The sequence below is a fragment of the Hyla sarda genome, chromosome 9 (genome assembly GCF_029499605.1).
Source record: "Hyla sarda isolate aHylSar1 chromosome 9, aHylSar1.hap1, whole genome shotgun sequence".
NCBI classification, from domain to species: Eukaryota; Metazoa; Chordata; class Amphibia; order Anura; family Hylidae; genus Hyla; species Hyla sarda.
In genome coordinates this window covers 5,710,722-5,737,337 of record NC_079197.1, presented here as the reverse complement: position 1 = coordinate 5,737,337, position 26,616 = coordinate 5,710,722, and the positions used below count along the sequence as shown (strand labels likewise).

The 26,616-nt window shown below is 47.2% G+C and overlaps 1 protein-coding gene across 6 annotated transcripts; it reads right to left on the bottom strand.

Annotated features, from left to right (window-relative positions):
• Positions 1-7,789: 7,789 nt before the first annotated feature.
• AJM1 (apical junction component 1 homolog) lies at positions 7,790-23,382 on the bottom strand. 6 transcript variants are annotated; one of them, XM_056539392.1, is made up of 2 exons: positions 23,334-23,382; positions 7,790-12,285 (listed from the first exon to the last, which is right to left on the bottom strand). In XM_056539392.1, exon 2 carries the CDS (start codon positions 12,232-12,234, stop codon positions 8,950-8,952), a length of 3,285 nt encoding a protein of 1,094 aa, XP_056395367.1. In that variant the 5' UTR covers positions 12,235-12,285; positions 23,334-23,382; the 3' UTR covers positions 7,790-8,949. The 6 variants fall into 6 exon arrangements, with proteins under 6 accessions (XP_056395367.1, XP_056395360.1, XP_056395361.1 ...); XM_056539385.1 differs by having other exon boundaries at positions 23,251-23,340; XM_056539386.1 differs by lacking the exon at positions 23,334-23,382 and adding an exon at positions 22,118-22,750.
• Between the last annotated feature and the right edge of the window lie 3,234 nt (positions 23,383-26,616).

Genomic DNA, 26,616 nt, shown 5'->3' with positions numbered 1-26,616 from the left:
TATTGCTTCATATTCATGTTTGCGGATACCCGTTATCAACACTGTATGCTCCATTGAGGGCACCCGCGCCAATTTTCCTCACCCCCCCCTTCAAGACACTTTGAAGGGCCTTTTATGCTGGGTGTGTGGGACTTCTCCTTTACGAAGGTGAAGAAATTATTTTATTCAATTAAAAAGTGTCTGAAATGAGTTTTGCTGCGGTGCCGCCATCTTGAGTGGTAACGTGACCCACTGGAGCACTGTTCTTTTACCAGTGCTCCATATCCTATTGCGGCTGCAGTAAAACAAACATATAATGAGTCTTTAAACTGTGGACCTTTACATGTTGTTTACATGTTGCAAAACTACAACTCCCAGCATGCCCGGACAGCCATAGGCTGTCCGGGCATGCTGGGAGTTGTAGTTTTGCAATATGTAGAGGTCCACAGTTTTAAAGACCCATGCCTTAGGTAAACAGGCGGGGAGGGGGCACAAATGCCGCTAGGATTTAGGGTGCGGTAAGACCATTAGAAATTTGTGAAGCAAAATGGCGGCACCTTTCATAAAAGCCACATTAATGAACTCTGCTGGCTTCTGGCTGATATGGAGCAGTGCATTGTGGGAAATACAGGATTAGAAAAACATAGCTGCTCCCCCCCCCCCCCCCCCCCCCCAAAAAAAAAAAAATAGTGCCACACCTGCCCTCAGGATGTGTGCGGTATTACAACTTGTCTCCATTCACCTCAATGGAACAGCGTTGCACTACCACACACAGTCTGAAGACAAAAGTGGCGCTGTTTCTGGAAGAAAGTAGCTGTGGTTTTCTAAAGCAAAGTTGCAATTAACCTCCGCCACTTTTTAAATCATAACCGGCAGGATTTTATTTTTTATTTTTTTTAATTCTCGGATGTGACTGAAATACAAACATATGATCTAACTGGAGATTTACAATGATATCTTTAAAACTAAAAACACAGCACAATGGCCGATACAGCCAATAAAGTGGTGGCGTCGGACGCGGTTCCCCCTCATGAAACAAGAGACGATACGAAATCCTGGTGCGTAATGACTTGCGTGATGTAAACTGATGAATGTGTAAAAAAAGGAAAGCAAATAAATATGGAGGCATTGCCAATGGCAACCGATACACTGACGACTTCCATTTTGTTCTGGAAAAAATAAACGCTATAATCTGGTTGCCGTGGGTAACGCCTCAACTTTGAGTCGCCTCCATTATATATATATATGTAGCAGCACAGTGTGTAAGGGTCCCGCATCATATTCATCTTACGCAAAGAGAATCGCATTGAAGTGCACTTCACCTGTGTACCGTGGAGGCAGCCATCTTTGTTGTGCTGATCTAAATGATGGGAGGGTCTAAAGCAAAATAGAAATGGGGCGCCCCTGCTTGGTCATGGACGAGCACCCCGTCATCTTCATGTACCCCTCGTCGGAGGCGCCATAATGCCCACCATCGATTTTTACCTCAGTACAGATTCTACTGGTAAGGAATACAAAATGGCTGCCTTGGTTTTAACAAATGAAAGTGCTTTAAAACTTGGTGAAATGTTAACTCCGGGCACGATGGGAGTTGTATTCTCACTACATCCGGTGTGCAGCCCATTGGTTTATGGGATAAATACATATATTTATATCATTTTATATCATTTTTTTTTCTTTATAAATATTGAGAAATAGATGATATGTATACAGACAAGATCTGGAAAGCAAAGGATTGTCTACACCTGTAGCAGGAAGATCTACAGATCCTCCCTATACATTGTGCTAAGGGAATTGCTGGCGGCGATTGAGAATTACGCAACGCCCAGCGATCGTATAGCGTGAATTGTAAGGTCACAGCTTTACCACAGGCCCTAAAGGTTAGTCAGAATGTCCACCATTATAGATAATTTTTATATCGACTGGCCCTTTAAGACAGTGGTCTCCAACTTGTTGCAAAACTACAACTCCCAGCATGCCCTGACAGCCGCAGGCTGTCAGGGCATGCTGGGAGTTTTAGTTTTGAGACAAAAGTTGGAGAACAATGCCATAAAGGAACTCCCCCATCCATTCAGCATGGAGGAGGGTAGAAGGCGACCATTTTATTTAGGGATCGACCGATATCGATTTATTTAGGGCCGATACCGATAATCTGTGGCCTTTCAGGCCGATAGCCGATGACTTATATCGATATTCCCACCCGGCCCCGCCGAAGCCGCTGCAGATCAATGAGTTAAAACGGGCGCTTTAAATCAATGAACTGTAGCGGCTTTTGCGGGGCCAGAGACCGCCGCCGCTGCCCGCTTCTCTTCCCCTGCCTGTCCTTAGTCCAACCACTGCCGCTGCCCCATTGCCTCCCCCATCCCCGGTTTTATAATTACCTGTTCCCGGGGTCCGCGCTACTTCTGGCTCCAGCGGCGTCCTGAGCTGTCACTGTGCGCACTGACGGTGACGTTGCGTTGAGGACATCACTCGTCATTGCGCTGCGCAGCGCGCAGGATGTCGCAGGAGCCAGAAGTAGCGCGGACCCCGGGAACAGGTAATTATAAAACCGGGGATGGGGGAGTGGTCTCTGGCTGGGGGGGGAGGGGCATTATCGGCAAGGTAATTGCCGATACCGATAATGTCCAAAATCGTGAACATCGGCCGATAATATCCGCCAAACCGATAATCGGTCGATCCCTAATTTTATTATGTCTTACATGCAGTTTATATAGATGGAGGAACACTTTAAAGGAATCGTATTGCGCTAATTTAGTGGGAATAGTCCCATATTCGTAACATTAAAAAAATACCGCCACTATCAGTTGTGACTATATCGTCCGTGATGAACCGATCACGTGATCACGTTACATGATGTCGTCTTTGCCTTGTTGCTTGTGTGTAAACAACATGGCGGAAAACGTTCAAGGTGCTTTAGGCCACATTCACACAGTGTAAAGATTAATTGGCGTGTTTTATGTTACGTGCACATTTTCCTCCGTATAAATTGCGACCAAAAATCTGCACGTAACATAAAAATATGCCGCAGAATTTTACGCTTGTGTGGCCTTAGGGAAATATCCTTCAGTTTTATATAGCCCTTTCCTATTTGCCATTTTGTGTATAAGTGACTGTATATGAGCTGTTGCGCCCCCTATTGCTAGGTTGTGGTCATGACAGTTTTTTCGTTTTATATATCCTTGTATAAACATGGCGACAGTAGAATTCAGGGAGAATCTCAACATTATGCGCCCACACGATTTATTCTATGAGGGGCGCATTCACACTGCGTTTTTGTTTCTGTTTAACGTATACTTTTTTTTATGTATTTATTTATTTTTAAGAAAAAAAACATATACGTTAGCGGATGCTAAAAATGCATGCTGCCGTATGCAATCCGTTTTCCACTGACTTACACAGGGCATGTTCACATTAAAGGGGTACTCCGGTGGGAAACTGTTTTTTTTTTTTTTTTTTTTATGAACTGGTGCCAGAAAGTTAAACAGATTTGTAAATGACTTCTATTAAAAAATCTTAATCCTTTCAGTACTTTTTAGCGGCTGTTTGCTACAGAGGAAAATGTTTATTTTTTGAATTTCTTTTTTGTTTTGTCCACAGTGCTCTCTGCTGACACCTCTGTCCATATCAGGAACTGCCCAGAGCAGGAAAAAATCCCCATAGCAAACCTATGCTGCTCTGGACAGTTCTTGACACGGACAGAGGTGTCAGCAGAGAGCACTGTGGACAAGACAAAAAAGAAATTCAAAAAGTAAAGAATTTCCTCTGTAGCATACAGCTGCTAAAAAGTACTAAAAGGATTAAGATTTTTTAATAGAAGTCATTTACAAATCTGTTTAACTTTCTGGCACCAGTTCATTTGAAGAAAAAAAAAAGTTTTCCACCGGAGTACCCCTTTAAACTGACAAGGAATTTACTCATGTAATTCCGCACCAGTATTCACCTCTAATTCCGCCTAGAATTAAAGTTCCTTGACTTTAATGGTCTTTCCGCCGCTCTCTTCACACTGAAGAATTTTTGCGGATGAAATTCGGATGTGGAATATTATTCTGCCAGAGGATCAAACATGTTTATTCTTCCGGCAGAATCCACAGGTAAAAAGCCCTTTGAAGTCAATGGGACTTTATTTTTCCTGACGCAATGCGTTTCAAGCAGAGTTCATGTAGAATTTTTGCACAGATCAAACCCCAAAGTGGCTGAACTTCCTCCATGGCATTTCCTGATCCTCCTCCTGATTTACACGTAAAATTTAGCATCAAATTCGGCGCCAATTCTGCCCCCAGCAGATATGCTGAAGTTTGTAATGATTCCTTGTCAATTCCGCAGTGTGAACATACTCTTAAAAAAGTAAAAAAAACGGTAACATATTGTTTGTTTGTTTTTGTGTAGTTGACCACATACAGCAAAATTAAACATACTGTAACAAAAACCGTAAAACTGAGACAAAAACGCAATGAGAACGCACCCTGATAACGCTAAACCCTTTAAAGTGATACTCCACCATCGCTCAACAATGGCCATATAGCGCACAAACATGAAATCTAGCACCTATGTCATGGGGTAATGATCGGCTTTCTTGAGGCCCAGCTTATCACCATCACTCACTATCGGCAGCCATTTTGTGGACTAACAATCTTGGAAATGGCGCCTATGGTGTGACTAGGAGCCCGCATAATCATGACCGCACCTTACAGTCAATGCTTCCTGCAGATTCCTAGTACATTGGCAGCATTTTTAGGGTTCGTTCACACGCACATAATCTACCGCAGATTTTCCACAGACCTAATGAAGTCAATAGGTAAGCAACGTAATCCGCAAGTGGAATTTCCGGTGCGTTAAATCCCGCAGCAGATTATGTGCGTGTGAACGTATCCTTGGGCTATGTTCACACAGTGTACTTGAAGCGGTTTCTTTTTGGAGCCTTTGTATGCACTTTTGAGGTGTTTAAGGCATTTTATGTAAATAAGGTCTTTATTTAATTTTAATTCTAAATATTTTGAAGCAATTGCGTACAAAGAAAAACGCACTTCAAGTGCAAACATGCACTTTTTAAAGGCTATGTTCACAGTTTTCTTTTTAGTCAATTTTTGAGGCATAAACTCCTGTTTTACGCCTTACAATATGTCAGTTTTACGTCATTTCCCCCCCCCCCCCCCCCATTAAATTCCATTACCGGTAAATTAAATCCAATTGGAAAATGCTGGTCTGATCACAAGTAGTTGTTTTTTATCCATGGTACTTATTTTAAACGTTTAACTTGTGTTTATTTATTTTTTTTGGGACAAATTATTATAAGTGCATTAAAGGGGTATTCCAGGAAAAAACTTGTTTTTATATATATATCAACTGGCTCCAGAAAGTTAAACAGATTTGTAAATTACTTCTATTAAAAAATCTCAATCCTTTCAGTACTTATGAGCTTTTGAAGTTAAGGTTGTTCTTTTCTGTCTAAGTGCTCTCTGATGACACCTGTCTCGGGAACCGCCCAGTTTAGAAGAGGTTTGCTGTGGGGATTTGCTTCTAAACTGGGCGATTCCCGAGACACGTGTCATCAGAGAGCACTTAGACAGAAAAGAATAACCTTTACTTCAGAAGCTCATAAGTACTGAAAGGATTGAGATTTTTTAATAGAAGTCATTTGTAAGAAGCCAGTTGATATATAAAATAAAGTTTTTTCCTGGATAACCCATTTAATGCTTCAAAACACTTTTGGCATAAAAATACAGAAAACAAAAATGCTGTATAACAAAAAACACATATGAATACACTTTAAGGCTCAGTTCAGACTACGGAATCTCAGGGCAGAAAATTTCCACCCGGAGATTCCGAGCGTGGCCAGCGCTGATTGAATCAGTCGGCGCTAGGACCATGTGGACACTGCAATCTCCAATAGACTGCAATGTGTTCCGCGAGTATTTCCGCCTGAAGAAAGAGCAACGCCATTCTTCAGGCGGAAATTTCCAAGCGGATTTTCCGTTCACAAATTCCGAAGTGTGAATCTGTGAACGGAAACCCATTCACTACACTATACATTTTAGCAAGCAGAATTTCCGCCTGCAATTTCAAAGAGGAATTGCAGGCGGAAATTCTGTAGTCTGAACCTAGCCTAAGGGTACGTTCAGACGAGCGGATTTTCCGTGCGTATTGCGCTGCGGATCCGCCGCTGAAGGACCTCTGTATGCTGCCTTTACATGTGCCTGCTCGGAGCGGCAATACTCTGCTATGAGCAGACACAGTGCGTGCAGTATACTCGCACATCGCGGCAGCTCTCGGCCTAGCTCTTTGAGCAGGGGGGGGGGGAGGGGCAGTCGCACATCGTTTCAGTGTGTCTGCACGAAAAATCCACCGGCGTATTTAATTTCTTGTGTGCATTTTCGTCCTTACTTTTAGGCTAGGTTCACACTGTGGGATTTCTGGGCAGAATTTCTGCCGGAGATCGAGCCAGCGGCACTAGGACCGCGAGGACTACATTGGTGTCCCCATAGATGGCAATGCATTTCTAAGCAGATCTCCCAAAAAATCCAGCCAGAAATACATTGCAGTCTATGGGGGCAGCAATGCAGTCTGCCGGGTCCTAGCGCCGCCGGCTCCAGCAGAAATTCTGCAGTGTGAACCTAGCCTTACAGTTAAAACTGCCTGTGTTAAGTAAAATATGCTGGAATATTAATGTGAACATACCCTAAAACGCAATGAAATAAATCAAATTTGAGGCTAGTTCTGCTTCTTAAACAAGTGTATTTCCGAGCCTCAAAACCCACTGTGTGAACATAGGCGAAAGGCCGTAATATTTAGAAAGAAATTATATGTAAACAATTAAAGGGGTTATCCGGCAAAATATTTTATTTGCTCATTATGCCCGGACTGCCGCAATGTAAATAATAAACATTGGCTTACTATTCGCCGCTCTCCTGGTGCCCCATTTTTTTCCGGGTTTTTGGGGCCGACATGTCAGATTGTCAGCTAGTCGCCGGCCGCAGCGATGTCCCGCCTCGTCTGGTGAGGCTGAGTGTGATGTATCGGGCCCCAAGCACTAGGAAGAAGGCCGGGCCCGAGCTGCTCAGCGTATCACCGGCTGCGGCGGGAAAAGGCTGCGGCCTGCGATTAGCTGAGCCACAGTGTGACGGGTTGGGCCCAAAAAGCAGGAGGAAGACCGGGACCGGAGGACGGAAGAGCAATACCAGCGGCACCGGGGTAGCGGTGGAGGTTGTAAGTCAAAGTTAATATTTTGATTGAGGCAGCACGTGCATAATGGGCGAATAAAACATCTTGACGGATAACCCCTTTAAGCTTTTTACCATTGAATTCAATGAAGGAAAAAAAAAACATATTTAAAGGGGTACTCCGGTGGAAAACTTTTTTTTATTTTTTTTTAAATCAACTGGTGCCAGAAAGTTAAACAGATTTGTAAATTACTTCTATAAAAAAATCTTAATCCTTCCAGTACTTATTAGCTGCTGAATCCTACAGAGGAAATGGTTTTCTTTTTGGAACACAGAGCTCTCTGCTGACATCACGAGCACAGTGCTCTCTGCTGACACCTCTGTCCATTTTAAGAACTGTCCCGAATAGGAGAAAATCCCCATAGCAAACATATGCTGCTCTGGACAGTTCCTAAAATGGACAGAGATGTCAGCAGAGAGCACTGTGGTCATGATGTCAGCAGAGAGCTCTGTGTTGCAAAAAGAAAACCATTTCCTCTGTAGTATTCAGACCCTTATAAGTACTGGAAGGATTAAGATTTTTTTAATAGAAGTAATTTACAAATCTGTAACTTTCTGGCACCAGTTGATTTAAAATAAATAAAAAAAAGTTTTTCACGGGAGTACCCCTTTAAAGGGGTTATCCAGGAATAGAAAAACAGAGCTAATTTCTTTGAAAACAGCTACATGTCTGTCCCTAGGTTTTGGTGTGGTATTACAACTTGGCTCCATTCACTTCAAGGGAACTGAGCTGCAGAACCACACCCAACCTGGAGACAGAGGGGAGCGGTTTTTGAAATAAATTAGCTCTGTTTTTATATTCCTGGATAACCCTTTCAATACCTCAAAATACACTCCAAAAACTATATGTGAACATAGCCTTACATGTATTGGTCAAATCCACAAAATGGCCGACACCCCTCAATTGCCAATCCATTTATCACCTCTCATGTCACTTAATAATGAGTGTGTCCTAACCTGGGTGCCTCCAGCTGTTGCAAAACTACAACTCCCAGCATGCCCGGACAGCCGAAGGCTGTCCGGGCATGCTGGGAGTAGTAGTTTTGCAAGACCTGAAGGCACCCTGGTTGGAAAACACTGAACTAAATAATGAGTAACCCCCCCCCTTGATCTACTGTAGGTGAACAGCGTCAGCATATGGCGTCGTATGCGTAGAAACATCATTGACCAAAACTCGCAATTCCACTTGATAAATTCATAAAAAGTAACTCATTGCTTTCATATCAGCACCAGGCATCAGGGTGGAAACAGCCAATAAATATATATATTAATAATAATAATAAATAGCAATCTACGCTATCGTCTTACTATAAAATAAACTATATAGTAATTCTATAGAAAAAACCATCGCTCCTCGAGAATTTTGGCCTTTGGTACATAAGAGATTCCTCCGCTCCCTTTGCGCTGCATTGATCATATTGCATGCCTACTGTAAGCTCCCGGGCATGGGTCTACAACCTAAGGCCCTTCAGCTGATCCCAAACTACAACTCCCATCGCTCCCCGACAACCTGGGAGTTGTAGTTCCGCAACAGCTGCCGAGCCATAGGTTGCTGGCTCCCGCTCTTCGGGGGGGTTATGGTTTCCCCCTAAATCCTTTTAGTGCAGCGGTAAGAAGTACTTGTATCCATCTCCTGCCCGAAAGGCGGTATCGTGGGATGACTCCCGATACAAAAGAATACGTAGACTACAAAACAAGGTGTCTGGACGGTTGTTTTGGGATTTTTTTTTATGTCTAGGTTGTGTTTTTGTCACATGATATCATCCAAGAGGTTGGGACTGGCCACCCAGTCAAGAGTCCTTGGCTCCGAAGCTGCCATGATCATGCACATGAACTGTTTGCCAGTCCTTCGATCGATGGGGTAAATTGTGGTGGGGGTAAACCTCTTATTGTTCTCCACAAATTCGCAAAGTTGCTGGTAGATCTTAGGGTACTCGTGTCGAAGGAAGACCCCCCTAATCCGAAGCTCCCTCTGGATATGTATAAAACATACCTCCCTGGCCTTCCTTCCTTCTTCTCCATCCTTATCCAGGTCGGCGGTTCCAGGTGGTGGGGTAAGTATGAGGGTCTCCATATCTTTTTCCTTTTTTGTGATCTTTCTCTCCGGACTGGAAGAGGCTAAGGCTATTTTGGCATACTTGCGGACAGTGGGAACGTGGTGGGCTCTGGCTGAGAGCCGATCAGGGCCACTTTGCCCCACCGCCACAGTTACATTCAATATGAAACATTCCTCAGGGTCGTACTGGTTGCCGGCTATCTGGAGCTCCTTGGCGTGTTCTCCAAGGTTGTCCGAGTAGTTCTCGAGCTCCCGCAGAGACAAGTATGTGGGAGACATGAGGAGACCTTCCAGACCTAGTTGCAGGAAATTATCGGCTGAACCTGGGTTAGGGAAACCCAAGAAGAGCACTCCTCTCCCGCGGGACAAATAACCCACCTTGGCGATTCTAGAGAAGGCTTTGTGCACCTCAGTGTTTTCTCTACAGAATTTGAGCACATGGCGGCAGACGCTGCCCATCCTTCCGTAGATACAGCTCTCCTTGTGTATGTCCCAGTCCTCCCGTCGGCAATTACGGGAACAGTAGTACGTGTAGCAGCTATGGCAGGACTTGAAGTACAGGCAGGCATTGAACATCGTCTCTGTGCGTCTGCACTTGGCATTGGAACAGGTCAGAAGATCATCTTCATCAGCACTGAGGTCTGGAGAACAGTCTTCTAAGGGTTTATGGGGACTAGTCACGGGCACCTCAGGGAACGGCCCCCTCCTCTGACCTCTTTGTAAGTCGGGGAATGTAGGAGTTGGCTGTTCCTTGAGAGGTCTGTTTTGTAATAAGTGGGCCATCTGGCTGTACGGCTCAGATTTTCTAGGAATCCCTATCATGTCTTCCTTTATTAACTTTCTCAATTGATCTGCCAGGGCATCTGCCTCACTGGGTCGGCGACTTGATGGTGGTTTATAATCTATTACCAGATCCGCGATGAGTTCGTCAAGCTGCTCCAAGCTACGGTGCCTCGAGGACCTGCTTGGCAACTTATCTTTGGTAGTATAGGAGGGATGTGCTGGGTAAGGGGCTGGTGACACTCCAGAATCTATCATGTCCCAGCTGGCCGAACGCCGCTCACTCCTTCCCACTCCATTTGCTCTTAAATCGTTGTCTGTTATGGTGATTTCTGGGGTGACAAACCATGATCGTCCCATTGTGTACCTCCCACCACCCCCATCTGTATGGACCTTCTCTACAATAGAATTCTCTGAGAGGGAGAGGGCGGCATAGCGCTTGGGAGAGCAAGAGAGATTAACAACGACAGGTTGGCGTCTGTCATCTGGAGATAAGGCACGTCGCTCACGGCACAACAGGTTTTCATAGCTGCGCCCTCGTGATAGCGGGTCCTCCTTGCGCCCACTAGTGTTTAAAATATTGTCCCATGACCGAGAATAATTTCTGGAATCAGTCCCAAGTCTTTGCTGGTTCATGCTGTATGAGGCGTGCCAAGAAGACAGCATTGCCTCCCTCTCAGTAGTGTGCGTGGGAAAAGCAGGCATCTGTACGGTTTGGTAAGGTATGGGGCTCTGATCAGGGACGTACCACTCACTGAAATGCAGGGGCTGTGTGCCTCTTGGATAAGGGTACGTCCGGGATAAAGCCTCTCTTTCTGAATACTTTGCAATGTCCTCAGTAAAGTAGAGCTTCGATGATGTGCTCTGAATCGGGTAAGATCTTGGGTCATCTGCATAAAGGCTTTTGGTAGGGACACTACGAGGAGGATAATAACGGGCATCCTCGCCATAAAACGTCCTTATCGGGGCTTCCTGAATAGCATAAGATCTAGGGTCCTCAATGTAATAGGTCCTTGGTGCCATTGTGGGGTTTTCTTCGGTGTAGTATGTGTGTGCAGGAGCACCAGAATCAGGATATGGTCTGGGATAATACCCCCTACTCTTGACTGGTATGGTTTGGCTAAAGTTGGCATCTTCCTCAGTGTAGTAGTAAGCAGTAGGCATGGTTGGGCTGACGTACTGCCCACAGTCTCTAGTGGTGTACTGTGTGAAGTCCCTTGGTGAAGCAACACTTTGGTAAGGAATACCTCGCACATCTGGCGCATACATCTCTCCCCCTGGGGTGCAAGCAAAGTGAGTTATCCTTGGATCAACACTGTAGGAGTCGCTGGGTGTGGGCGTACGAGACACAGACATAAGTCTTGCATTTGGCACAGCTAAGCTCCTTGGGGTGCCTGGCTGCCTTGAGCAGTATTGTGTATCACCCAAAGTCTGACAGGGTTTGGAGGAGGTGTGGGCGGCATGCTGAATTACAGCATCATCCGGCTTTATGTCAACCCGACACCGAACGTGAGGGCTGGAGATTGGCTTCCCGGTATGAGGGTCCTCCATGCAATTGTTGCCGACACACAATGGAGAGATCCGACTGGCACTGTTGCGCTGTGGCTGTAATTTTATGGGGTGCACCTCGTTCATTAATACCTTTGTAGGAGCATAAGTGACCTCCTTTTTGGGAGAAGCCACAGATTTCTGAGGCTCCCGAGAAGTCCTGGTAACCTCTCTACCTCTTCTTGAAGTCGGAGGAGGAGACTGTGAAGAAGACATCTGTATGGGAACGGATGTGAAGGCGGTTTTGACCCGAGGCGCACTCTTGGACCTTGGTCGCCTTCTTTGTTCTTTGGATGGGTCCTTGGCAGTGTCCATCCCTTGAGAAGTGTATTGAGCTTCAGTCCTGGTAGAAGACCTCCTCCCCACAGGCTGCGATGATGGTTCTGGGGTCCCAGCCCGCCTGTGACCTCTTTGCTGAGAATTTTCCATGACTTGTGGTGGGTAGATGACCTGGTCTTCTAAGGATTCAAGGAAGTCGAAGCTGCGGCAGTGCCTCTTGTTGAATGGTGGTTGACTGACCTCTCTGTGGCTAGACATGAAGCTGTCGCATTGTGCAGTTGAGCAGGGGATCGGAGAATTAGGGTTCAGCGTCACCTTCACGTCTTGATAAACCGTAGACAAGAGTATGTCAGGCGGGTCGGTTCGTGTCATCTTAAAGTAGCGAGGCCGTGTAGTGACGTGTCCTCATCTCAACAATGTGATCTGTTGGTGGAAAAGCAAATGTCAGGTCCGTCATACCAAAAGGTTAGGTAATGTAGTATTTTGTTGTGTGATTAACATTAAAAAAATTATACATATTTCCAATATCATGTTCTAGGCATACGCCATAACACTACTATGAACAAGCTCAGTCTATTATAAGAACATGTACAACACAAGAACAAATACATGCACTCGCCGCATTCACGGCATATGAAGGTCCGGAGGTCCGGGATCACAGGGAGGCAGCTATGGATGCTACAGAGCGCTCAGAGGCAACGCCGGCCGTTTCACACGCCACTATGTTTTTCTTCCGACCTAGGAGGCCGGAAGAAGCACGTAGTGGCGTGTGAAGTGGCCGGCATTGCCATGGATGCTACAGAGCGCTCAGCCATGGATGCTACAGAGCGCTCAGAGGCAAGACCGGCCGTTTCACACGCCACTACGTGCGTCTTCCGGCCTAGGAGGCCGGAAGAAGCACGTAGTGGCATGTGAAACGGCCGGAGTTGCCATGGATGCTACAGAGCGCTCAGCTATGGATGCTACACAGCGCTCAGACGCAACGCCGGCCGTTTCACATGCCACTACGTGCTTCTTCCGGCCTAGGAGGCCGGAAGAAGCATGTAGTGGCATGTGAAACGGCCGGTGTTGCCATGGATGCTACAGAGCGCTCAGAGGCAACGCCGGCTGTTTCACACGCCACTACGTGCTTCTTCCGGCCTAGGAGGCCGGAAGAAGCACGTAGTGGCATGTGAAACGGCCGGCGTTGCCATGGATGCTACAGAGCGCTCAGCCATGGATTCTACACAGCGCTCAGACGCAACGCCGGCCGTTTCACACGCCACTACGTGCTTCTTCTGGCCTAGGAGGCCGGAAAAAGCATGTAGTGGCATGTGAAACGGCCGGCGTTGCCATGGATGCTACAGAGCGCTCAGAGGCAAAACCGGCTGTTTCACACGCCACTACGTGCGTCTTCCGGCCTAGGAGGCCGGAAGAAGCACGTAGTGGCATGTGAAATTGCGGGAGTTTCCATGAATGCTACAGAGCGCTCAGCCATGGATGCTACACAGCGCTCAGACGCAACGCCGGCCGTTTCACATGCCACTACGTGCTTCTTCCGGCCTAGGAGGCCGGAAGAAGCATGTAGTGGCATGTGAAACGGCCGGTGTTGCCATGGATGCTACAGAGCGCTCAGAGGCAACGCCAGCCGTTTCACACGCCACTACGTGCTTCTTCCAGCCTAGGAGGCCGAAAGAAGCACATAGTGGCGTGTGAACCGGCCAGCGTTGCCTCTGAGCGCATCCATGTCTGCCTCCCTGTGATCCCCGATCTTCCTTTGCCGTTAATACGGTGCGTGCATGTATTTGTTCCTGTGTAGTACATGTTTTTGCTTCCGACTTGGTTTACGTGCACCCCGCAGGCGTCTCGATTACACAGCTGGACCCCAGGTAGCGACGGCACATCTTTGTACCCCCTCCTGTTATACTAAGTGTGCCTGTCCTTTTACTGGAGTGCCCTCGCCTCTGTTCCCTCTCTATTATAAGAACAATATTTGGTCCATTGTGGTACTGGAAAACTGAAGCTGCCCTCTAAATGACGGGCACCAATAACACAGTGCCACCCAACTGGTTTACATTTTTCAATCGAGATCCCGTCACCAGAAGAGTCCACACACCGCCAGCTCTGGTCCTCAGCCAGGAGGCGTCCTACTGTTACCTAGGTTTTGTCTAGCTATCTGTGACCCTAGTAAATTTACAGGGGGTGTGTGACAGTAATGTGTCACCTTCTACATAATGTCACCGCCCTTCACACAAATCCTGCCTCGTAACCATAACACGCAGCAAGAAATGTGTCTGTGATTCCACAAGATCAACGCGCTGCCCTTTAAATTAAAGAGCAGAGAAGCATTTTCCCATGGCTGGATAACACAGAGACGACAGGATGGGATTAGCAAGAATTATCTATTGTCTTTGAATCAATGGATCTCGTGATACCTGGACCTCCTATGGATTCACTAAATCTGATTTATAATGATTCAACGTGGTTTGGTACAACTGTGGGCAGTATCGGCAATGCATCTGTAAAACGAGCCCAAATTATCACTGTGCGAAAGCAGTCCTTAAAAGGTTAATCCGGAGGAAAACTTTTTTTTTTTTTTTAAATAAAACAGATTTGTAAATGACTTCTATTTAAAAATCCCAATCCTTTCAGTTCTTATTAGCAGCTGTATGCTACAGAGGAAATTGTTTTCTTTTTGAATTTCATTTTGTCTTGTCCACAGTGCTCTCTGCTGACACCTCTGTCCGTGTCAGGAACTGTCCAGAGCAGCATTGGTTAGCTATGGGGATCTTCTCCTGCTCTGGACAGTTCCTGATACGGGCATCAGGTGTCAGCAGAGAGCACTGTGCACAAGACAAAAAAAATTAATTATAAAAGAAATGAATTTCCTCTGTAGCATACAGCTGCTACAAAATACTGGAAGCGTAAAGATTTTTTAATAGAAGTAATTTACAAATCTGTTTAACTTTCTGGCACCAGTTGGTTAAAGAAAATGTTTTCCACCGGAGTACCCCTTTAATGTAAAGAACATTATACCACCAGTACATGCTTAGGGGCTATCTGTAGATGGCATACAGTCATATGGGGGTGACTGGTGTAGGTAAACCGTCAATGGGGCATCTGTTGTTGGCACTCTGTTAATGGGGCATCTGTTGTTGGCACTCTGTTAATGGGGCATCTGTTGTTGGCACTCTGTTTATAGGGCATCTGTTGTTCACACATTGTTCATTGGGGCATGTGTTGTTGGCACCCTGTTAATGGGGCATCAGTTGGAACTCTGTTTATAGGGAATCTGTTGTTGGTACTCTGTTAATGGGGCATTTGTTTTTGGCACCCTGTTAAGGGGTTATCTGTGGTTGGCCCCCTGTTAATGGAGCATATTATGTTGGCACCCTGTTAATGGGGCATCTGTTGTTGGCACCCTGTTAAGGGGTTATCTGTGGTTGGCACCCTTTTAATGTAGCATATTATGTTGGCACCCTGTTAATGGGGCATCTGTTGTTGGCACCCTGTTAAGGGGTTATCTGTTGTTGACACATTGTTCACTGGGGCATGTGTAATTGGCACCCTGTTAAGGGGTTATCTGTGGTTGGCACCCTGTTAATGGAGCATATTATGTTGGCACCCTGTTAATGGGGCATCTGTTGTTGGCACCCTGTTAAGAGGTTATCTGTTGTTGACACATTGTTCACTGGGGCATGTGTAATTGGCACCCTGTTAAGGGGTTATCTGTTGTTGGCACCCTGTTAAGGGGTTATCTGTGGTTGGCACCCTTTTAATGTGGCATATTATGTTGGCACCCTGTTAAGAGGTTATCTGTTGTTGACACATTGTTCACTGGGGCATGTGTAATCGGCACCCTGTTAAGGGGTTATCTGTGGTTGGCACCCTGTTAAGGGGTTATCTGTGGTTGGCACCCTTTTAATGTGGCATATTATGTTGGCACCCTGTTAATGGGGCGTCTATTGTTGGCACCCTGTTAAGGGGTTATCTGGTGACACACTCTTAAGGGGGCATCTGTTGTTGGCAAATTGTTAATGGGGTACCTGCTGTTGGCACATTGTAGGTCCCTGTTCACACCTGCATTGTAATTTCTATTGTTCCGGTTCAGTATAGGAACAGCAATGGACACTGACACTGTACCTTTAGGCCTTTAGGGTAGTGACTACTGATCAATAATAGGGGCCGGCTGACAGCGAATTATTTATGTCTGCCAGAGCGTCGCTGGTGATATGGGCATTAGAAATGGATCTGCTGATTGGCGCCGGATGCGGACATGTTTCCTGGTGGTGGAGATTTATGATTCTAAATCAGAACAGGAATCTGCATTATCCTTCACATGTAACCGGCCTCACAAGCTCTTAAGATCAGCGTCAGCCATGTTCATAATTATTAGATGAACACAGATACACGGAGGGAAAACGCCGCACGATTATCCTGCGCCTGCCGTCACTGACAGCCAGGATTCATTCGCCTACAAATCTGCTGAGAACAGCAAAAGCCGTTACATTTTCTCATCCCAGGTCGTTCGCGTTCTAAGGCTCTGTTCACATCACGATCCACTACTATTGAGGGAAAAAACGGATGGGCTTAGTAATGGAGGCAGTCACAGCAGATTTAGTGCCCGTTTACACTACCGAAATTCAGCGCGGAACTTGTTGGATCTGTACCATCAGGAATTGGCACTTCAAGGGGTACTCCACCCCCAAGACATATTAAAAGATAATATGATGTAATCACACCACGCCCCCTTATGATGTCATGCCACACCCCCTCCATGCATGTATGTGGGAGGGGGCGTGACAGCCAATGCTGGCGTGACGTCAACAGTGGGACCCCCGCGATCAGACATCTTATCTAGAGGTGGAGTACCCCTTTTATGTTTATGGCAATAAACATAAGTGCCGTCCTATTGAGATTTTGCCGGATATACAAATATTGGCTATTTTGATTTGCTCGCAGTCTATCGCGATCTGGAGACGAAGTTGCCGGAAGTCCCATAGACTTGTATGGGATTTCTGGCAACTCCGTCTCCAGATCGCGATAGTCGGCAAGCAGGTCACGGGATCAAAAGAGGCCCCAATAGTTTCAGCCTGCCACCAGGCGCACCATTAGAAGAACCCTTTAACTACCGTATTTTTCGTCCTATAGGACGCAGCGGCGTATAAGACGCACCCAATTTTTAGGGGCAAAATCTAAAAAAATAAAGATTTTGAACCCAATAGTGGTCTTCAACCTGCAGACCTCCAGATGTTGCAAAACTACAACTCCCAGCATGCCCGGACAGCCGTTGGCTGTCCGGGCATGCTGGGAGTTGTAGTTTTGCAACATCTGGAAGTCCGCAGATTGACGACCACTGCAGGAGGAGGTAATACTCACGTGTCCCCGCCGCTCCGGACCCATCACCGCTGCCCTGGATGTCGCTCCATCGCTGTCGCCGTGTCCCCGTCGCTCCGGGAACGTCTCTGTTGCCGGCCGGGTATCCTCGCTCTCCGTCATCACGTCGTTACGCACGCCGACGCACGTACGCGTGATGACGAGGAAGGAGAGCGCCGGCCATACATGGGATCCCTGAACGGAGAAGACACCGAGGAGGCAGGTAAGGTCCCCCCCGATGTCCTGTAAGCATTAACCCGGCTATTCAGTCGGGCTGTTCGGGACCGCCGCGATGAAATGGCGGTGGTCCTGAACAGCCGGGTTTGTGTCACTTTCGCTTCAGACGCGGCGGTCAGCTTTGATCGCCGCGTCTGAAGGGTTAATACAGGGCATCACCGCGATCGGTGATGTCCTGTATTAGCCGCGGGTCCCGGCCGTTGATGGCCGCAGGGACCGCCGCGATAGGGGTGTATTCGCCGTATAAGACGCACCAACTTTTTCCCCCCCAGTTTTGGGGAAGAAGAAGTGCGTCTTATACGGCGAAAAATACGGTATGTATATATACATAGGCCACAGGCTCTCAGGGCATGATAAGAAAGCCATAGGTTGGGGGGGGGGGGGGGGGGGCAGACTGTCAGGGCATGATGGGAGTTGTAGTTTTGCAACACCTGGAAAGCCATGGATTGGGGGACACTGCTTACATGGACAGAAACTTCTCCAGGGTATAAGGCAAGGGCTACACAGCGACATGACATGGAGATCACAATGTCGCACCAGGGCGCAGAATCTTATGACCAGTCCTCACGGACTCCGCAAGTATACGTTTTATTTTGTAGGACTCAATGGGGGAGATTTAGCAAAACCTGTCCAGAGGAAAAGTTGCCCAGTTGCCCATAGCAACCAATCAGATCGCTGCTTTCATTTTGCAGACTCCTTACCAAAAATGAAAGCAGCGATCTGATTGGTTGCTATGGGCAACTCAGCAACTTTTCCTCCGGACAGGTTTTGCTAAATCTCCCCCAAGGATTTTGAGTCCCACAAAATAAATCTATACATGCGGAAATGGCCGGTTCACTACATGAGGGCCATTAAACTCAATGGGGCCCGCGCCAGTACGCGCATATACGCCGGCATCCGGTTTTAACAGTTTGCCGGCGTATACATAAAGCGTAGAGCTTTGGGATACGAAGTAGCCCTTAGATGCGATTTGGTATTGGATGATGTATCCTTAGATGTTGCCTAAGGATCATGTGACATTTCCACAAATATGGCGCACAACCATACAAAGCTACGCTTGGGCAATTAAAGGGGTATTCCGGTGAAAAACTATTTTTTTCATACCAGCTGGCTCCAAAAAGTGAAACAGATATGTAAATTACTTCTATTAAAAAATCTTAATCCTTCCAGTACTTATCAGCTGCTGTTTTGATCCACAGGAAGTTCTTTTCTTTTTGAATTTCCTTTCTGTCTGACCACAGTGCTCTCTGCTGACACCTCTGTCCATTTTAGGAACTATCCAGAGCAGGAGCAAATCCCTGTAGAAAACCTCTCCTGCTCTGGACAGTTCCTAAAATGGACAGAGGTGTCAGCAGAGAGCACTGTGGTCAGACAGAAAAGAAATTCAAAAAGAAAAGAACTTCCTGTGGATCATAACAGCAACTGAAAAGTACTGGAAGGATTAAGATCTTTTAATAGAAGTAATTTACAAATCTGTTTAACTTTCTGGCACCAGTTGATTTAAAGAAAAATATTTTTCCAGTAGAGTACCCCTTTAAGGACCGAATTACATTACAACCAATATGGCGCACAACCATACAGCACTACGCTTGGGCCATTTAAGTCAGTGGGGCCCTGTCAGTTCACGCTCATATACGTTTTAAAACCTTTCTAAAATATACGTGAAGAGTAGGGCAGAATCGGGATGTGAACTGGCACTTAGATAGGATTTGGTGTTGGATGACCCCTGTAGCCTAACCATGTGACATTTTGACCAATATGGCGAACAAGCATCCAATGAGAGCATCTATAATCTAACTTATAAGATAACATTAAAGGGGTACTCCACTGGAAAACATTTTTTTTAAATCAACTGGTGCCAGAAAGTTAAACAGATTTGTAAATGACTTCTACTTAAAAAATCTTTACCCTTCCAGTACTTTTTAGCAGCAGTATGCTACAGAGGAAATTCTTTTCTTTTTGAATTTCTTTTCTATCTTGTCCACAGTGCTCTCTGCTGACACCTGATGCCCGTATCAGGAACTGTCCAGAGCAGGAGAAAATCCCTGTAGCAAACCTCTCCTGCTCTGGACAGTTCCTGACACGGACAGAGCTGGAAGGATTAAAAAATTTTTTCTATAGAAGTAATTTACAAATCTGTTTAACTTTCTGGCACCAGTTGATTTAAAAAAAAAAAAAAAAAAAAGTTTTCCTCCGAAGTACCCCTTTAAGGAAATCTTTCCGCTGGTATAAGGCAGTGTTTCCCAACTAGTGTGCCTCCAGCTGTTGCAAAACTACAACTCCCAAAATGCTTTTGGCTACCAGGGCATGCTGGGAGTGGTAGTTTTGCAACACTGGTTGGGAAAGACTGGAAAAAGCCATGGAATGACCCCTGTCACCCAAGGATCATGTGACATTTCGTCCGCCATGGCGCACAACTATACAACAGGCGCAGCATCCATCATCTAACTTATAAGGGCTACTAAGACTACAACCCCCAACATTTTCAAACTATGTAGTGAGTGGCCACAATAGAGTCGACGTAAGAAGTCTTAAAGGGCCGGTATAGTATAATGTAAATATGATGTAACATTGAAACACGTATCTCAACCAGGGCGCCTCCAGCTGTTCAGAAGTCAAAGGCTGTCCAGGCATGCTGGGAATTGTAGTTTTGCAACAGCTGAAGGCACCCTGGTTGGAAAACACTGCCAAAGTCATTGTAGACTGCTGTGGACCTCCACATGTTGCAAAATTACAACTCCCAACATGCCTGGCTTAGTTTTGCAACAGCTGGAGGCACACTGTTTGGAAACAATTGTCTAGAGCAGTGGTCTTCAACCTGCAGACCTCCAGATGTTGCAAAACTACAACTCCCAGCATGCCCAGACAGCCTAGACCAGTGCTTTTTTAAACCGTGGACCAAGCAAGGTGCCTCCAGATGTTGCAAAACTACAACTCCCAACATGCCTGAGTTTTGCAACAGCTGGAGGCACACTGTTTGGAATCAATTGTCTAGAACAGTGGTCTTCAACCTGCCAACCTCCAGATGTTGCAAAACTACAACTCCCAGCATGCCCAGACAGCCTAGACCAGTGCTTTTTTAAACTGTGGATAAAGCAAGGTGCCTCCAGCTGTTGCAAAACTACAACTCCCAGCATGCTCGGACAGCCTAGACCAGTGCTTTTTTAAACTGTGGACCAAGCAAGGTTGCAAAACTACAACTCCCAACATGCCTGGCTTAGTTTTGCAACAGCTGGAGGCACACTGTTTGGAAACAATTGTCTAGAACAGTGGTCTTCAACCTGCGGACCTCCAGATGTTGCAAAACTACAACTCCCAGCATGCCCAGACAGCCTAGACCAGTGCTTTTTTAAACTGTGGATCAAGCAAGGTGCCTCCAGCTGTTGCAAAACTACAACTCCCAGCATGCCCAGACAGCCTAGACCAGTGCTTTTTTAAACTGTGGACATAGCAACGTGCCTCCAGATGTTGCAAAACTACAACTCTCAACATGCCTGGCTTAGTTTTGCAACAGCTGGAGGCACACTATTTGGAAACAATTGTCTAGAACAGTGGTCTTCCACCTGCCGACCTCCAGATGTTGCAAAACTACAACTCCCAGCATGCCCAGACAGCCTAGACCGGTGCTTTTTTAAACTGTGGACCAAGCAAGGTGCCTCCAGATGTTGCAAAACTACAACTCCCAACATGCCTGGCTTAGTTTTGCAACAGCTGGAGGCACACTATTTGGAAACAATTGTCTAGAACAGTGGTCTTCCACCTGCCGACCTCCAGATGTTGCAAAACTACAACTCCATGCATGCCCAGACAGCCTAGACCGGTGCTTTTTTAAACTGTGGACCAAGCAAGGTGCCTCCAGCTGTTGCAAAACTACAACTCCCAGCATGCCCGGACAGCCTAGACCGGTGCTTTTTTAAACTGTGGACCAAGCAAGGTGTCTCCAGCTGTTGCAAAACTACAACTCCCAGCATGCCCGGACAGCCTAGACCGGTGCTTTTTTAAACTGTGGACCAAGCAAGGTGCCTCCAGCTGTTGCAAAACTACAACTCCCAGCATGCCCGGACAGCCAACGGCTGTCCGGGCATGCTGGGAGTTGTAGTTTTACAACATCTGGAGGTCCACAGCTTGTAAAGCACTGTTGTAGAGGATACATAATATACCCTGTAACCAGAATGGAGTATGTCGTTCATCCGGACCCCCTAAATAATGCCGCCACGCGTCACCATCTGCACTCACACACAGCGTGGAATACAGACCGCATCCCGTCCACCATTGCTATTCGCAGTAAAATGACATGTAGACGGATGATGTCATTAAATATGGCTGCACACACACACACCTCAGGACGGATCCCATATAGAATCCCGGCGTCTCCTCTCATGACTGATCCCCTGATCTGCGGTAGTTACAAGCCCCTTATTATGGGAGATCACTCGGCAGCGTTAATCCCATGTCAGCCCCGCTCCCTCCCCCGCTCCTGGACGCAGCAGGAGGGATTGTGTGTGGTACCCGGAATAGAGGATGCAGAGATTAAACGTGACGGTGCCCAATAGGCTGGCATCTCTCTGTGCTATCCTATATAGCCCCGGGGTCCAGGATGCATGCGAGATGTGACATTGCCCAATAGCCTGGCATCAGTGCCCCCCAGGATGATGCTACGTACCCAGGATGCTGCAGCCATCTCCAGTTTGTAGGATGATGTTCCCTCTGGAGGCTGCGTACAGGAGGTGACATTACCCAGACGCTCTCTGCTATGTGATCCTATGTGATGCAGAACGCTGGTGGGATGCTCTGCTGCACCCTGGATGCAGGATGTAATGTGCCCAATAGCCTGGCAGGGTCGCCTGGGTGCAATATGAAGGAGGATATCCTGTTATCTATGCACCCTGGGTGCAGGATGTAATGGTGCCCAATAAACTGGAAGGATAGCCTGGGTGCAATATGAAGGAGGATGCACTGTTATTATTTATGCAGCCTGGATGCAGGATGTAATGGTGCCCAGTAGCCTGGCAGGATAGCCTTGGTACAATAAGAAGATTGCCCTGCTATTACCCTATGCAGAATGGGCGCAGGATGTAGCATTGCCCAATATCCTGGCAGCATAGCCTTGGTACAATATGAAGGAGGATGCCCTGCTATTACCCTATGATGAATGGGCGCAGGGTGTAATGGTGCCCAATATCCTGGCAGGATAGCCTTGGTACAATAAGAAGGAGGATGCCCTGCTATTACCCTATGCAGCCTGGGTGCAGGATGTAATGGTGCCCAGTAGCCTGGCAGGATAGCCTGGGTGCAGTATGAAGGAGGATGCCCTATTACCCTATGCAGCCTGGGTGCAGTATGAAGGAGGATGCCCTGCTATTACCCTATGCAGAATGGATGCAGGATGTAATGGTGCCCAGTAGCCTGGCAGGATAGCCTGGGTACAATATGAAGGAGGATGCCCTATTACCCTATGCAGAATGGATGCAGGATGTAATGGTGCCCAGTAGCCTGGCAGGATAGCCTGGGTACAATATGAAGGAGGATGCCCTATTACCCTATGCAGCCTGGGTGCAGGATGTAATGGTGCCCAGTAGCCTGGCAGGATAGCCTTGGTGCAGTATGAAGGAGGATGCCCTATTACCCTATGCAGCCTGGGTGCAGTATTAAGGAGGATGCCCTATTACCCTATGCAGCCTGGGTGCAGGATGTGACATTACCCCCAGCCTGTCATCTGTGCAGGGGGCTCCTGTGTGGCACAGGCTGGCAGATGCTGTGCCCCCCTAGACATGACATCATGTGGATGCCCCTTACCTCCTCCGCCCTCTGTCCGGCCGTGCACTGCGGGTCACCCCGGGCCCCCATGCTTCCTCTCTGCTCCAGGAGCCCCCAGGTACCTGTTAATCTCTGGTGTCTCCCTGGAAGATTCGAGCTTCACTTTAAGCATCAACAGCGCCTCTGGTGGCCGCTCAGCAGACTGCACTTAAAGAGCCAGTGCGGCTGCCATAGAGAAGGCAATAAGGGATTTCTGAGGGTGGGGGAGGGCAGCACATCCCCATTACCCATCACTCATCCTCATTACATCACTGGCCTGGGGGGGGGGGTCATGTCTGCAGTGTGGGGGGTGCAGGGGCCCGGCACACAAGGGGTTAACCCTAGAGCAGAGCCCGGCAGCCTGTATAACTCATCCCTCATGCCTGTCTGGAGATAGTGACAAGGGATGACCCCGAGATAACCCCGAGATAACCGGATGGTGTGAACCCCCTATATATAGATCAGATGGTATGTCCTGTGCCCTGTGTAAGGAAGGACCCCCACCCCCTATATAGATCAGATGGTATGTCCTGTGCCCTGTGTAAGGAAGGACCCCCACCCCCTATATAGATCAGATGGTATGTCCTGTGTAAGGAAGAACCCCCACCCCCTATATATATAGATCAGATGATATGTCCTGTGCCCTGTGTAAGGAAGGACCCCCACCCCCTATATAGATCAGATGGTATGTCCTGTGCCCTGTGTAAGGAAGGACCCCCACCCCCTATATAATAGATCAGATGGTATGTCCTGTGCCCTGTGTAAGGAAGGACCCCCACCCCCTATATATAGATCAGATGGTATGTCCTGTGCCCTGTGTAAGGAAGAACCACCCCCCCCTATATAATAGATCTGATGGTATGTCCTGTGCACTGTATAAGGAAGAACCCCCACCCCATATATAGATCTGATGGTATGTCCTGTGCCCTGTGTAAGGAAGAACCCCCCCCCCCCTATATAATAGATCTGATGGTATGTCCTGTGCCCTGTGTAAGGAAGGACCCCCACCCCTATATATATAGATCAGATGGTATGTCCTGTGTAAGGAAGAACCCCCACCCCCTATATATAGATCAGATGGTATGTCCTGTGCCCTGTGTAAGGAAGGACCCCCACCCCCTATATAGATCAGATGGTATGTCCTGTGCCCTGTGTAAGGAAGGACCCCCCACCCCCTATATAGATCAGATGGTATGTCCTCTGCCCTGTGTAAGGAAGAACCACCCCCCCTATATAATAGATCTGATGGTATGTCCTGTGCCCTGTGTAAGGAAGAACCCCCACCCCATATATAGATCTGATGGTATGTCCTGTGCCCTGTGTAAGGAAGGACCCCCACCCCTATATATATAGATCAGATGGTATGTCCTGTGTAAGGAAGAACCCCCACCCCCTATATATAGATCAGATGGTATGTCCTGTGCCCTGTGTAAGGAAGGACCCCCACCCCCTATTTAGATCAGATGGTATGTCCTGTGCCCTGTGTAAGGAAGGACCCCCACCCCTATATATATAGATTAGATGGTATGTCCTGTGCCCTGTGTAAGGAAGGACCCCCACCCCCTATATATAGATTAGATGGTATGTCCTGTGCCCTGTGTAAGGAAGGACCCCCACCCCCTATATATAGATTAGATGGTATGTCCTGTGCCCTGTGTAAGGAAGGACCCCCACCCCCCTATATAATAGATCAGATGGTATGTCCTGTGTAAGGAAGAACCCCCACCCCCTATATATAGATCAGATGGTATGTACTGTGCTCTGTGTAAGGAAGGACCCCAACCCCCTATATATAGATCAGGTGGTATGTCCTGTGCCCTGTGTAAGGAAGGACCCCACCCCCTATATAGATCAGATGGTATGTCCTGTGCCCTGTGTAAGGAAGAACCCCCACCCCCTATATAGATCAGAAGGTATGTCCTGTGCCCTGTGTAAGGAAGAACCCCCACCCCCTATATATAGATCAGATGATATGTCCTGTGCCCTGTGTAAGGAAGGAACCCACCCCCCTATATATAGATCAGATGGTATGTCCTGTGCCCTGTGTAAGGAAGAACCCCCACCCCCTATATAAAAGATCTGATGGTATGTCCTGTGCCCTGTGTAAGGAAGGACCCCCACCCCCTATATAGATCAGATGGTATGTCCTGTGCCCTGTGTAAGGAAGAACCCCCACCCCCTATATAGATCAGATGATATGTACTGTGCCCTGTGTAAGGAAGGACCCCCCCCTATATATATGTCCTGTACCCTGTGTAAGGAAGGACCCCCACCCCCTATATATAGATCACGTGGTATGTCCTGTGCCCTGTGTAAGGAAGAACCCCCACCCCCTATATAGATCAGATGGTATGTCCTGTGTAAGGAACGACCCCCACCCCCTATATATAGATCAGATGGTATGTCCTGTGCCCTGTGTAAGGAAGGACCCTACCCCCTATATAATAGATCAGATGGTATGTCCTGTGCTGTGTGTAAGGAAGGACCCCCATATATAGATCAGATGGTATGTCCTGTACCCTGTGTAAGGAAGAACCCCAACCCCTATATATAGATCAGATGGTATGTCCTGTGCCCTGTGCTAGGAAGGACCCCCACCCCCATATATAGATCAGATGGTATGTCCTGTGCCCTGTGTAAGGAAGAACCCCCACCCCCTATTTATATATATATATATATATATATATATATATATATATTATGTCCTGTACCCTGTGTAAGGAAGGACCCCCACCCCCATATATAGATCAGATGGTATGTCCTGTGCCCTGTGTAAGGAAGGACCCCCACCCCCTATATAATAGATCAGATTGTATGTCATGTGCCCTGTGTAAGGAAGGACCCCCACCCCCATATATAGATCATATGATATGTCCTGTGCCCTGTGTAAGGAAGGACCCCCACCCCCTATATATAGATCAGATGATATGTCCTGTGCCCTGTGTAAGGAAGAACCCCCACCTCTTATATAGATCAGATGGTATGTCCTGTGCCCTGTGTAAGGAAGAACCCCCACCCCCTATATAGATGATGGTATGTCCTGTGCCCTGTGTAAGGAAGGACCCCACCCCCTATATATAGATCAGATGGTATGTCATGTGCCCTGTGTAAGGAAGGACCCCCACCCCCATATATAGATCAGATGGTATGTCCTGTACCCTGTGTAAGGAAGGAACCCACCCCCTATATATATAGATCAGATGGTATGTCCTGTACCCTGTGTAAGGAAGGACCCCCACCCCCTATATATAGATCAGATGGTATGTCCTGTGCCCTGTGTAAGGAAGGACCCCCACCCCCTATATAGATCAGATGGTATGTCCTGTGCCCTGTGTAAGGAAGGACCCCCACCCCCTATATAGATCA